At 37.3% G+C, this 13890-nt stretch overlaps 1 protein-coding gene across 4 annotated transcripts in view; it reads left to right on the forward strand.

The window, feature by feature from the left end:
* Positions 1 to 13890, forward strand: part of Sugct (succinyl-CoA:glutarate-CoA transferase) — a 737591-nt gene that overhangs the window by 620680 nt on the left and 103021 nt on the right. For all 4 annotated transcript variants that reach the window (XM_037205923.1, XM_037205925.1, XM_028860083.2 and 1 more), the window contains one exon: positions 7762 to 7825. In XM_037205923.1, the coding sequence (XP_037061818.1) occupies positions 7762 to 7825 (64 nt within the window). The remainder of the gene's footprint in view (positions 1 to 7761; positions 7826 to 13890) is intronic.

Genomic DNA, 13890 nt, shown 5'->3' on the forward strand with positions numbered 1-13890 from the left:
AGTACACCACTGAAGAAAACACATCTCTTTTCAACAATTAACTTCATATACATGCTTAGTTGACTAGGTGTCCATGAGCTTCACTACTCCTTCATTACTGGATGCTGACAGGCCAAATCTTGGGCAGATCTGTATATAAGCAACCCTAAAGAAACTTACTGGGATATCAAAAAAGAAAAAATGATAAAACAGGCATGAAAAGAGAAGAGGGCATAGTTGGGAAAAGAAAAAAGATCAGCAGAATTGGGAGGAAAAAAACAAATTGTAACAAAATGACTCTGGTAAAAATCCATTGAATATAATAACTATGTATAAGAATGAAACTCATTATATATAATATAAACCAATAAAAACTACAAAGGCATGGTATATTTATATCCTTTACCATACAATACCATACTTTACATTGATGACCATGATTAGCCTATAGCCTTATGCTTTGAAGTAGTTGCATCATGGAAGTAATGTCCAGAGATAAAGCAAGTCAGAGAATACATATGCGTGATTTTACCGAGATAAATGCTGTAAGTTAATTAAATACTTAATTGTTGTCAGTATGCACATATGTGGTATAAGTATAAAAATAAGAAAAATGAGTAACAAAATTCAGTCCAGTGATAATTTGGGATTTGATCATTATTTGAGCATACTTGGGTCATTAAGCCTGTTGAAAATATTACATTTCTGTGCTGGTATTGAGTCATGTGTGCTCATTATTAGTAGCTCTTGAACTATGTGTATATACTATAATGCCTCTTTGCACGACTTAAAGTATGGTCTTTAACAATTTATATATGTGAATGTTCTGTTCTACCTACACGTAAGAGCGTGTACCACATGTGTGTCTTGTGTTTGTGGAGGCCAGAGGCATCAGTGTTTCTGGAACTAGAATTGCAGACAGTTGTGAACTGCTGTGTAGAGTCTGGGAATTGAACCAGTGTCTACTGTAGAAGCATGCACTCCTAACCGATGAGCCATCTCTCCAGCCTAAGAATTATGAGTTTTTGGAATTGAAATGTTAGAGGCTTATGTACATTAACTTGAAGATAAAGTTTAGTTATAGATATTGAGCCAAAGGGGAGGTTGGATGTGATCAAAGCCTTCTTTGTGAAACTCGGTGAACTAATAAAAATTTAAAAGTAGTAGGGAAACTGAAAAAAGAAAAGAAAGAACAAAAAAGAAATAAAGAAAGAGAAGTTGAGTCAAAGGAGTAAGAAAGCTCCAAATGCCAGCTTTCAAATCTGATCTCCGTGATCTAGGTAAAGATGAGGGCTTACCTTGCTATTTGTTTCATGAATTCACGTTATTTCTGTATTTTTGTGGGAAGTTTTTATAAACAGTTGAACTAATTTGTTGACTGTATCTATCGTAAGTTTTGCCTTTGCTTATAGAACTTCTCAAATGCTATTTCAAAATTATTCTCCTGTTACACTAAGAATTATTAAATTGCTAAAGTTGATACTGTATGTTGAAATTCAGAATGCTCCAAAAATGAAATTTCTGAGTGCTTTGGTACCACAAATGGAAAATTCCATCTGATATTATGGGTTGGATCATAATATAGGCCCACTAGGAAAACATGCCATAAAATTAGCTTCAGACTAGAATATTAAGTATATATGAAGCATGAGTTATATGATCCACTTGAGTGGGTACCCTTTCTAAGATATCTTATTATGTATATGCAACTATTCCAGCATCAGAAACATACTTAAATTTGAAGAACTTCTGGTCATAAACATTTCATATAATAAGTGTTTGAGTTGAATAATAAATGAGAGTAATTTACTGCTTTTGTTTACTGAGATACTATTGCATATTTTCTAATTGTTTTTCTGATTTTACCTAATAAAAGAGATTGCCGATTGTGATCTTTGGGTTTGGTGGGCATATTTTACATTACAAATGGGGTGTCCCTTGTTGTTGATTTGTAGGTCACTCTTATGTTTTCCAGTCAGCTAGACCATATCCCTTCAAGGGCTTCTCAGCATGGTCCCTGGAATGTCTTCCCATGTTTGCACTATAGCCCTTGAGGTCAGCCAGAAGTCATTGCAAAGCAACCCTGGAAATATGGGGACCCTAAAAGTCCACATATTGTAGATCTTTGTGTCTAGAAAAATTAAAGTTTGAGGAAATAGTTAAACAACAACCCTACCAAATAATAAAAGAAAATAAAACAAGCAAACAAACCAAAAAACCCTCCTGATATTTATCCAGTTAATCCGATTTAATTAAAAAAAATTTGTTGAATATCTATGAAATATATAACAGATGACCAAACAGATATTTTCACATACTAGGAGTAGACCAGTCGGTACATTTAACTGGAATTCCCCGTGCAAGATTGTAAGCTTCTGGAAGGTGCTTTTCTATGGCCTTAGCACTTTATGTCTGGCACATTAGTATTTTTATTCTGGTATAGTGGCACATGTCTTTAAACCAGCACTTTGGAGGCAGACAGGTGGATCTTTGTTAGTTTGAGGCCAGCCTGGTCTACAAAGTGAGTTCCATAACAGCCGGAGTTACATAATGATACTCTGTCTCAAAAACAAAGCAAAAACTACATTAGTACTTGTACTCATTATCAAATAATACCCATTCCTGATGATGCATTTAATATGTATGTTGCACAGACAAATGTATGTGCCCAAATCCACACAATGTATTTTTATTGGAGCCAGAAGTTGAACCCTGTGTGCTGACTGTGGTAGAAATAGTTGCCATTTTCTATGAACTCGCCTGGTAATAGGGCCATGACTATCACCTCATGTGATCCCTACAGATGCCACAGAGAAATTACTATTCTTTTATACTAGTGAGGATTTTGAGCCTGAGAATTCTGCAGTGCTCCACCCCAGATCACTGGCTGGATCTGTGCCCCTCACATTCTGAGCTAGTCTGGGTGCAATTCCTTCCCTATACACAGCTTTCAAGATGTTGTGCCAGAGTATTCCTGGCTTCCTCTGAGGGAGTCATTTAATTTATTAATTATGTGTGCCTCCTGGTGCCATGAAATCTCTTTAGCTTCATTGCTTCTCTCAACTGACTCATTTTACAGAATTGACCACATTGGATAGTTATTTTAATGACAAATCAAATTATGCTTCTCCATTTTTTTTTCTTTGACTAACTGTCCGACTACCAGGAGCCTCCTATGTGACTAGGGTTAGACATACTTAACTACAGTCCAAGGTTAGCCACCTGTCACTTGTAAAATCTTGGGCCAGTGCTCAACTTCTTTAAGCCTTCCTTATCTTATCATTGGACAGAAGATACTACTTCTGGTCTGGTCTTATCAGAAGATTTAATGAAATATGTTTGCTTCTTAATGTAATGAGTGAGCTTTAATGAGTTTTGCTACAGGTGATAATATTGCACTTATTATTAGTTGTTATTAGCTTTAATATTTAACTTCAGTGTTACCTTTGTTGAATGAATGGCCTTCACTGACCTCTTTGGCCTGAGTCACTTTGTTCTAAAAAAGAATTAAATATTTGGTTCTCGTTGGATGTTGCTCCTTCCTTGTGGAGCATCTGTTTGGTTCTAGATTGGCTTAAGTCTCTTTTTCTCTATCCCTTCTCTTATAATTATAGACAATTTTGGTGCAAATTAGTTCATCATTACTGCCTGCCCCTTCTTTGTGCCTAACATAAGAGTTGTGTGAAGTTGGTTGAATTAAATGAATTTGTCAAATGAGGATTCACAGTAAATTGGATAGATTCATCTTCTTCTGGGCATCCTCACTAATATCATTGCTGGTATTACCTCAGTTTTGATACATGTAAAGAAAATGTAGCCTGAAGCTGGTTTTCTTGCTTTCCATAAAAGTTTTGCACTGGATAGAGGGTATCAGTGTGTGTGTGTGTGTGTGTGTGTGTGTGTGTGTGTGTGTGTGTGTGTGTGTGTGTAGATTTAACCTAGAGTCTTGCATGTAGCACATTATCGCTTAACTGTATTCCAAGCCCCCTCTTTCCCTTTTCAGTTTTTAGACAGGGTTTTGCTAACTTGTCCAGGCTGATCTTGAACTCAGGCTATAGCACAGACAGGATTTAAATTTGGAATTCTCCTGCCTCAGTAACCCAAGCAACTTGGATTACAGGCCTGTGGCCATAATAACAAGGGTATCAGTTTTTAATTGTTATGATTTTTGTTTGTTTTGCTAGTGCTGCATTACAGACTTTTTCTTCTTCTTCCATAAAAAGACTTACTTTTCTTTAAACATGTATTTCTCACATCACTCTAAGGTATACATTTATCACCCCATCATTAATACATTATCATTTGACTATCATTAGGCTGTCACTCTATAAAACCCTTGAGAAAGAAAGAGAGTCCTTATTTTAAGTAGGCCTGATACTTTGCTAAAGAGGTTAGTGCACTATCTAAAATTCTATTCTTGGCAAGAATAGACTTTTGAAACATCAAGAAGAAATGAAATTTAGAGGAGCTACCAAACAATGAAAGGTCTAGGAAGAATAAAGTAAGTAAAATATGGGAGAAAACAGTCGAATCAAAACACACTGCCAATGGACAAAACTCAGATAAGAGTTCCAGGGAAGATTTTGTCTTTATTTTGAAATAATTTCATATGCAATAAGATGGACCTGAATGGTCAGATTGAAGTTAAAGTCACGAAATCCACGTGAAGAAAAGTTTTGGTTTAAAGTCCCTGATCTGGGGCTGGCAAGAAGACAGGTTAAAGGTGCACAGTTCTTTCACAGGACTCAAGCTGGTTCCCAACACCCCCATCAGGTTGCTTATTCCTGCTTGCTATTCCAGCCCCAAGAAATCTGATTCTATTTCCTCTGGCCTGTATGGGCACCAGCACTCGTGTGCACCTGTACCACAATATACACATACATTTTAAAAATCTCTATTAAAGTCCCTGAAGATTCTCGGTCCATTTTTAGTAGCCATAGAAAAGAACATTTTTATTTAAATGTTTGTATTAAAATTCTAGACACTGAAGTCTTGGCTAGATGAGAAAAGCAAGGGAGGCAACTACTAACCCTTTGCAAAGAAATATTTGATAAGAGAATGCAGGGGGCATGCCTCAGTTTTTAGTGAAGCTTTGATGAGACAACACACAGAAGTGAGTAGGTGAGATTTATGTCAGGATACAGTCTTCTGGCTTCTGAAATATATGATATTAAATCAAATCAATTATATCAAATATATATCATTTGAAAATGATACTGGGCAAAGGTCCACAAACAAGGCTGGAGAATGACCCAAGATTCCAGGTCACTGGGCACTTTTCCAGGGACAGTACTACCTCTGGGGTGATGAGACCTGAGCCATGAGAAAAGCCTATTGAATCTTCTCAACTCCACACCATACACTAAAAGGGGAGTGTCTACCAAGCGAGGGAATAGAGTCAGCCCTATATACAGATGGGAGCTCAGTCCAGCCCATTTGGTTCATTGTACAAACATCATAGAAAATGACAATGAGAAATGGCAGTTAGCTCCCTGTGCCAAACATCAAACAAATTTGTGTTTTTGCTTAAAGCTAAGTATTGATCAGGTAAAAGTCTCAAGCAGGAGATATCACATGCAGACAGCAATCAAGTTAGAGGTGAAGGAAGTGTGACCCCTAACGCTGCTTCTGCAAGAAATTTCAATCAACCGCCACTAGCTTTTGCTTCACAAAACTTTGACATATGTCCCTTGACCTTTACCAACTACCCTTTCACGTTTGACACTTAACATTTGCTACATGATTCAAATTCAGCGTTAATTAATTTCAACGCTATCAGTTCAGTTATATTTAGCTAAGAACACTCACTTTTGTCTTTTGTGAGTAGCACTGCAGTGCTATTACAAAGAGGTAGTCAGGAGGGCAACAGAGATACGAGAAGAGAAGAATGATTCAGTGTGCGGATAATTGTTTCAAGTGAAATTTAGCTTGGTATTTTTGTGCCTGTCCTCAGCAGAACTGAGATTTAGCACCTCCGGCTGGCATTTAGCCCCCACCCCCACAGAGAAGGAGGCTGTGCTGGGTGGATGCTGAGAATGAGCCACACCAGAATTAAATTATAGCACAGCTCTAACACTGGCAAGGGTTTTCTCTGGCCAGCGCTTGTGTACAAACCTGATGATGCCAAAAGAAAAGCAAGCCATCGCTGTCAAGGCTCTCCATATGGCGTGCTGCTGCCCTGAGTGTGGGGGATTTGAATGCTTGCTTGCTAAAGAGTTGCTTTCCTAAACAGTGGCCATCCCTCGCATGACCCGAGTGGATTCCAGAATACTTAAACACAGCCAATCTTAACAGGTTCCCCATGAAGTTTTCTTGTTGATGACATCTATCATCATATGACCAAAAAGCTTATTGGAAATAGATACCCCTTATCTCATTTTCCTGAGGTTTTTTTTTTTTTTTTTTTTTTTTCCCAAGGAAGAATATGTTTTTATCTCCTCTATTCTGTGCACCTTTACCCTGTAAATGCATTGTTGGTAACAATGTGGTTCACTCAATCTGAACCTCGAAGGGCTGAAGAGCCATTATTGTTGTTGTTCTGGTATGAACTCGAAGTCCTTAAGTGGACTGTGCCACTGGAATGCTTCTGTCATGTACAGGATGGAAAGAGAGGTCTAACCTCTGGGGACAGCGAAGAAGAAACAGTTTACATTTAACTTGCCGAAGATCTAGCAATCCATGTTGGCTTGCTTGAGATAGTATACTCAGGCATCCCCAAGTTGTTTAAAATAAAACTTTGTAGGATTTTGCTTCTGTAGCAAAAAATTTTCATCAATAGTAATTCAGTTTTCATGTTACAGAGTCTGGCCCCAAGCCATCATGGCATCCTCTATTAATAGGGAAAGCAATTTGAGTATATCAAACAGATTTTAGATTCTTGAACAACAACAACAACAACATTTTAGCCTCCTTATCCAGGTTCCCTAGTTAATAACAAAGCATGCAGGTATATGTGCCTGGTGAGATAATGAGTAGTAACTGACCTTAGGTCTTATCCTAAGCTATATTTACTTTTGTTCTTAAGGGAACACTGAAAAGCTGATCTCAGTCATAGCACAGAAGAACCTACTCAGATCTCTAGCATGAGGTTTTTTGGCTCTTTCTATGTTCCCTCATCAGAGTCTTATTCTTGAAAACTTGTAAAGTCTTATAGCCCTTGAAAATATCACTGGGCTAACCTTTCTGCTCAAGTCCCTAACCTAGGCCCCCCTCTTGGCTCTCTAAATTGGCCCTGCTTATATGCCTGTCTTTCATTCTTATATCCTTCACCTCCAGCTGGGACTTTCCCCTTGGACACACTGACTCACCTTTCACATTGGAATGATCTCTTAAATTTCATTGAATAGATTGACAGGAGTGTATGTATATCCTCCATTGGCTCCTCTGGTCCAGATCCTAGCTTCCCTACCCCTCTTCCCTGCTGCAATTGTGTTTGGTCAGGTTCTGCCAGTATTTAATGCAAAAAATAAGGTGAGCTTTGACATTAGAGTAGAAGACTTAGATGAAAGTAGGGAGATGGTTAACTATATTTAAAATAAATTAATGTTTTTAAATATGGGGAGATTTTGTACAAATGCATTTTTCCAGTTTGAGTCTCTTGGCCATTTTTGGCTTCAATTGGAGTATATGACAATTACTTCAAATATTTATTTTCAAATTGAAGTTAAAAAAAATCTCTGTTTTGTAATATCTTCTTCAACGTTGACTAAGTGGTTGACTGTCCACATACCTTGAGATTAAAGAGAGTTTCTATGAGCTATTTGTCTGGTTTTCTATTTTCAGGTATTGCACAATGGCCTCATTATGGAGATGAATCATCCCACTGTGGGGAAGATTTCAGTACCAGGTTTGAAATTTTTTGTTATTTTTCTTAACACCTTCATTCATCAATTGTACTTTTGCTCCCTATGGTAAGAACCTGAAAATTCTCTAAAGAACTTACTGAAAAGCAATTCAAATGCATTATTTTGTATAAAAGGGGAATGCTATGACTTTCCCTACTCATAAGAATATATGCTGAGCCTATAAGCTATATGTCTTTTCTCTAGCGAGTGTTGAAACATTTCAGTGACAAAATGTTCATGTTTACTCATTCCACTTCATGCAGTTATGTGCATATAAAATTACATTATGCAATTATCAATAGATAAAAATAGTATATATGGTATAGTCAAGAAATGTTGTGTAGTTAATGTGAAGATAGAGAAGAAAAACAGGAATGTTGGAGTGGTCATCTCTGAAGACTATAATCTAATGTATAGATCTTGACTTTCTAAGTCAAAATTTTAAATGTTTTCATTAATAAATTTAGATTTTTAAATGTTTACTCATATCAGATAGAATCACCAAAGTCTGCTGCTTAAGCAAAAATGCCACCATTTTCATTTCCAGAGGGAGCCATCTTTGCAGTGGCCAGGAGTATCATGTCACTCCCAGAAAATCCTCTATCTCTAAGTTTCAAGAAAAAAACTAATTTCCTGAAGCTGCTCAGATAATGACCACTGACAAGTAAAAGCTTGTAACAGAAGGAAAAATGATACATAGGAACAAATTGAGAGAATGTGTAAGCATATAAGGAAGGTTCTGTGTAGATTAGGAAGATAGTTGAGGGAGTCACACATGCATACTGTCTGTAAATATTACATAATATTTAGAAATATGGTGAAGAAAATGTTGATGAAGTCTAAGGAGGTCATTCATTTATTCATCCATCCGTGTAATGAGCATATGGTGTATGCCAGGTATTGCTTTGGATTCTATTAATACAAAAATAAATGAGACAACTTGGACCCCACACACAAACTTCACACTTATCAGTGTGTCAAATAATATGCATTTTGAGTGGGTGCTTCTGGAACTGCAAATAAAAGAAAACAAAATGTGCTTTCATAGAGACTGACAAGGTCCTATGGGTCTCTGGTAGTTTGGAGGGTTGGGGAACACTTATTTGGTAGGCTGTTTTATAAACTAAGATTGAAGAAAAATGAGAGTTTGGCTTTTGAAGACTAGAAGAGCAGATGTGAACCTGACACAGGAAAGAGCTGAGTGTGCTTTAAAGATCAGGAAGGACCATGGGGCTAAAAAGGACACTGAGGGCACAGGCAAAGGCTTGAGCCCCCACCAATCAATCATTAGTAAGAGAGCAAAGTGACACAATTTATGACTTAGAGTGTCAAGTCAAGACATTATTTCAAGGGCTTATATAATAGTCTCTGAAATGTGGTCAGGACAAAAATGGCAATTACGTAGTACTTATAGTCTGAGAAGATCTTAAAAATATTTTGTTCAGTTTCTAATTTTTTTTTAAACAGTGAAACTGATTTTTCACAAGAAGTCTCTACATTATAAACAGATCAAAGGAAAATGTTACTGGTTGCTGGGTGAAGAGTCCAGTCAGTTAGCTTTCCTGCGTTGCCCCCTCCACATGCTAGGATTCTCAGTGCCTCCTCCGAACCAAGGGTGCTGTTACGTGAACTTTTTCTGAGGAGATATGAAGAAATATCTTCTTGTCCAGAAAAGGTGCTGATGACAGAAACAAAGAAACGACCTGTTTAAGTATATTTTTGTGAATTAGTGAGCCAAATGGGGTTACTTACAGGAACATGGTAATGGATTACTTACAGAAGCCTGACTACTTACAGGCAGTTACACCACTGAAGAAAAACACCTGTCCCCTCCAGCAACTGTTAACTACATACATACTTGGGAAAGAGGGCACTACATGAGCTCCTTTCCCCTAGCAATGATTATAAATCCTTGGGGTGACTCTTGAGTCCTCCACTCTCCATAACTAAAAACCAGTTGGCCCAGTTTTAAGTGGGTGTCAGGGGAATATTCACAGTTGCTGGTAGTTCTAAAGAAAACAGTCCCATCATGACCAGAGGACAGTTTCACAACAGACCCCCAAACAAAATTCTAAACTAATGATCTAAGTTGACTCCATATTTTACAGATGAGGTCACAGAGTCATTGGAATCTTCATAAATTAGAGGGATTTTTTTTTTCCATTTTAAAGTCAATAGAGCTGTTAGACTGACTGTGAAGAAAAATGGAAGGAACCCAGTAGAGAATATAGGAAAAAACTCATTGGAGAGGACATCTTCTCCACTAATCAGGCGTGAATTTGCTGATTTTTTTGTGGAAAAAGAAAAAAGAATCAATCTCAAGAAAGTGATTTTGGATTTTGTTTGTTTGTTTTTTTTTTTTTTTTTTTTAAATATCTAAAAAGAAAGAGTTTCCCCATTGCTCAGTTTAGTCTGTGAGTGTATTGGGTAGCTATGGTCACAATGATGACACATAACAAAGAAACATAAAATCTTAGTCTCATTCTGTGATTCTTTATTGCACGTGTGTGTGTGATCAGCTGGGAGATACTGCCACAGGCTGGACTCAGAGAGGTAGCTTTATTTCTGATTACACATATGGCTGGCTTGATTTCTCACTGTATGTTGGCCTCAGTTCTGCTCTGTGTGTCTTTCATGTCCCCATGACAAATGACTGAAGAGTAAGAAGGCAAACAGAAACTATAGTGCCACTTAAGGTATTGACAAAGAACCAGCAAACCTGACTATTTGCCATTAACTAAAGCCATTTTAAGCTGTTTCCATGGGGCAGGGAACACATGTGTCTTTGAGAAGACTTTAGTTATGTGGTGGAGGGTGTGAGCTTAAGGATGAGCAAATAATTGGGAGCAAAAAGTCAATTGAAAATGTTCTCAGCTCTCCTGCAGTACTTTCTTTCTTTTTTACTTCCCTGTAGATGATTTCTTCTTCATTTCTATACAGTTCATGGATCGTTTTGGTACATCTATCTTACTGATGATATTTCTTTCTATGGTTTTATCAATATGAGAATTATCCAAATCCGGTTCATGAAGTTTTGGTTATCTAATAGAGACATGATTTTAATTTTCTAAATGTAGTTCTATAGTTTTGTATCTAAGCATATTCATATTTATAGTAAAATTCTTATTAAATATTAAAAAGTCCCACCTATATTTCCTTTGTTATTAATGAACTATGATATGTGTTAAATTTTCATATGTTGCATATTTAGTTTCTTATTATGTGTAGCTTTCATATTAAAAAAGAATATGTTTAGATTTTAGAGACAGAGTCTCACTATGTAGTTGTAGCTGATCTGGAACTCACTATGTAGCCCAGTCTGGCCTGCAACTCACTATTAAGACAAAGCTGGCCTTATCTGCAGCATTTGTCCTGCTTCTCCTTCAAAGGTGCTGAGATTTCAGTGTGGGTCACCACATCTGGTCTATGAGTAGTGGTTCTTCGGCAGCATTTCTAGTGCCTTATTTTTAGACATCAAATCTGCACATGGCATTCCCTTAGCTAAGAACTCCTACATAGGAACCAACAGACTACAACTCCAGGTACTGCTTAACCAATGTTAAATTCTTACCTTTTACACACAGATTGACTAAAATCTGCATTCTGTACATCATTCAAGGGTGATAGGAGGGATCAGCCCCTCACAGAGCATATTGTTTGTGGGAAAGATAGGCAGGGACAATAAACATGGACAAGAAGGATGAGTGTTTCTATGGAAAACCAGAGGCTGCCTCAGATGCTCTCAGTGCCTGGACCAGAGAGACCCTATGTAGAATACAGGCTGAAAAAAGTTTCTTTGCATGGTATGATGTAAATAGATATTTAAACACTGTACAGCGGCACACAGGAGGATAGGAGAATATGGAGAATATGCTAAAATTGAGGAAATAGGAAGAAAAGACTCATGGTTATTCTGAAGAGTGGTCCAAATGCCAGATGAATGAGGTCTTAAATGGAACTAATGAGGTTAAAACCAAGTCAGAGATTCCAAAGCCATCTATGGCAGTATCTCTCAGCCTCTTCTGTCTGAAGTCTAGAAATGCTGGGTGGGAACTGGAGCTTGGAAAGAATCCTCAACCCCAGCAGCAGAACAGATGATCTCATGGATTGATTTTAGGAGTGATCTCTGTTTCCACCAAAGACTTCTGTTAAACTTACAATGTCCTGAGTTTTAAGCTGTGAAACTGATAAAAAATGTATACTTCTTAAATATAGAAAAGAAAGACATGGTCAAGTCCCAGCAGAAGTTCTACAATGAGATAAGTCTACCTAAACACCACCTGGCTGTTGCTGTAACGGACAGCATGCATAAGTTATCACAAAGTCTGTCAATTCTCATTGAACCACTCATGGTGTCTTCTTGCAATGCCACTGGTCATTGGCCAATTAGCCAGGATGGATCCTGCTGTCCCTCCACATTCTGTGAAGGCGCCAAATGGCTTTGATTCTGTGCTCTGCACTTCAAAGTCTGTCACTGCAATAGACTTTGATGTGTGGTTCTAAAGTTTCTCACTATAACCGTTCAAATTTTCACTCATGAAAATACACTGTGGTCATTTGACTCCAGAAACTTCTGGGAAGTGTTGAGTGGTGACTGTGTCAATGCTTTGAGGGGACGCAGTCCTCTAAGCACGTGAAAGGATTCTAAATTAAATTACCCTGCGTGCTTGTCTCTGATCTCCTTTTCTTCCAAAAAGAGCTCCAGTGTATTTTAAATAAAACTTTCCCTACATTTTCCTCCACAGTATTTTAATATTCACACTTAGTACTTGTTAATTTTAACCAGAGGGTACTGGATGAAGGAGGAAGAGGCACCACTTTGAATTAAGTGTAGCTTGATCAGAATTACTGAAAATACTTACATTTAATTTTTAAAATTTAAATTACTCACTGGACTTTACATGAGCGATGTTCTAAACCCGGCTTTGACACAGAAGGTTTTGTGTTCATAAACTTAGGAGGGAAATGACTGTCACATCAGCACCATCTTAACCAACCAATTAAAAGCTACTACGTAAAACAAAACTTTTAAAGATGTTCTGTGGCAAGTTTATTCCATGTGAATTTTTAAATAAGCAGGCTTTGTAAGCCTTCTCAAAGTTCCGCTTATTTAGATCGTTTGCAGATTGAGACATGAGCAGTCAATGCAGTGACCACTTATTCTCTTCCATTGATAGAGATCTTTGGTGCTGTGGACTCCTTCTCCTTGCCCTGTTCCTGTCATCTTTTTTTCTTCTCTTTAGATATGAAAATAGATGTTTCTGAAATCAAAGTATAGTTAAATTTATAGACTAGATGACAGCAATTGAAAAATCCCCAATCGTACCTGGCAAAAGAAAAACTAGGAGGAACCAGGGTTTCAATTATTACTCCTCCATGAAGTTCAGTATGTTGGTCTACACAAGGAATTCGCTGTGAATTTGATACTAGAATGAATGGTGAGGTAAGCAGCTTCTTTCCAAGAGAAAGGTCTTTCATATGACATTTTCAAAGGCAAAGGAAAAGATAATAATGTAACTTTCTTGGGTGGACATTTGGACTTCCAGATTCTTTGGGGTTATTTCTTCAACTCTATGTATGCCAGAGATAACCTGATCAAAAGCCTAAAGGTTGAACTCAACACAGAAGTCAAAACAAAACTGAAATAAGGACACAGGAATGCTGGAAGCCATAGGACTGAAAGTATTTGTTCTTGCCTTAGCAGGTGCATTAGACACATTTTGGTATTGACTCTTCCATTCTTGGCATATTAGCTAGATCTAATTTTCATTTACTACCCACATAAGTCTCTCTCTGGATAAGACATATGTACTTTCTAGTGGGTCTTTGTCATAAATTAAATGAAATTTACCATTCAAGTTTATTGGAGAAATAATAAAATACATAATAATCAAAGAGAAAACTTTAAGATTATCTTCCAGTTCCTACTTGCATGTTGAGGAGTTTAGTTAGATAATTAAGAAGTTACATTACCTTAGTGTGGTGGTATTGTGTTCCCCAAAATATTGTGTACCCTAATAAATTTATCTGGGGTCAGAGAACAGACAGCCACTAGATACAAGGCTAG

This window comes from Peromyscus leucopus, chromosome 5 (genome assembly GCF_004664715.2).
Source record: "Peromyscus leucopus breed LL Stock chromosome 5, UCI_PerLeu_2.1, whole genome shotgun sequence".
Classification (NCBI taxonomy): Eukaryota; Metazoa; Chordata; class Mammalia; order Rodentia; family Cricetidae; genus Peromyscus; species Peromyscus leucopus.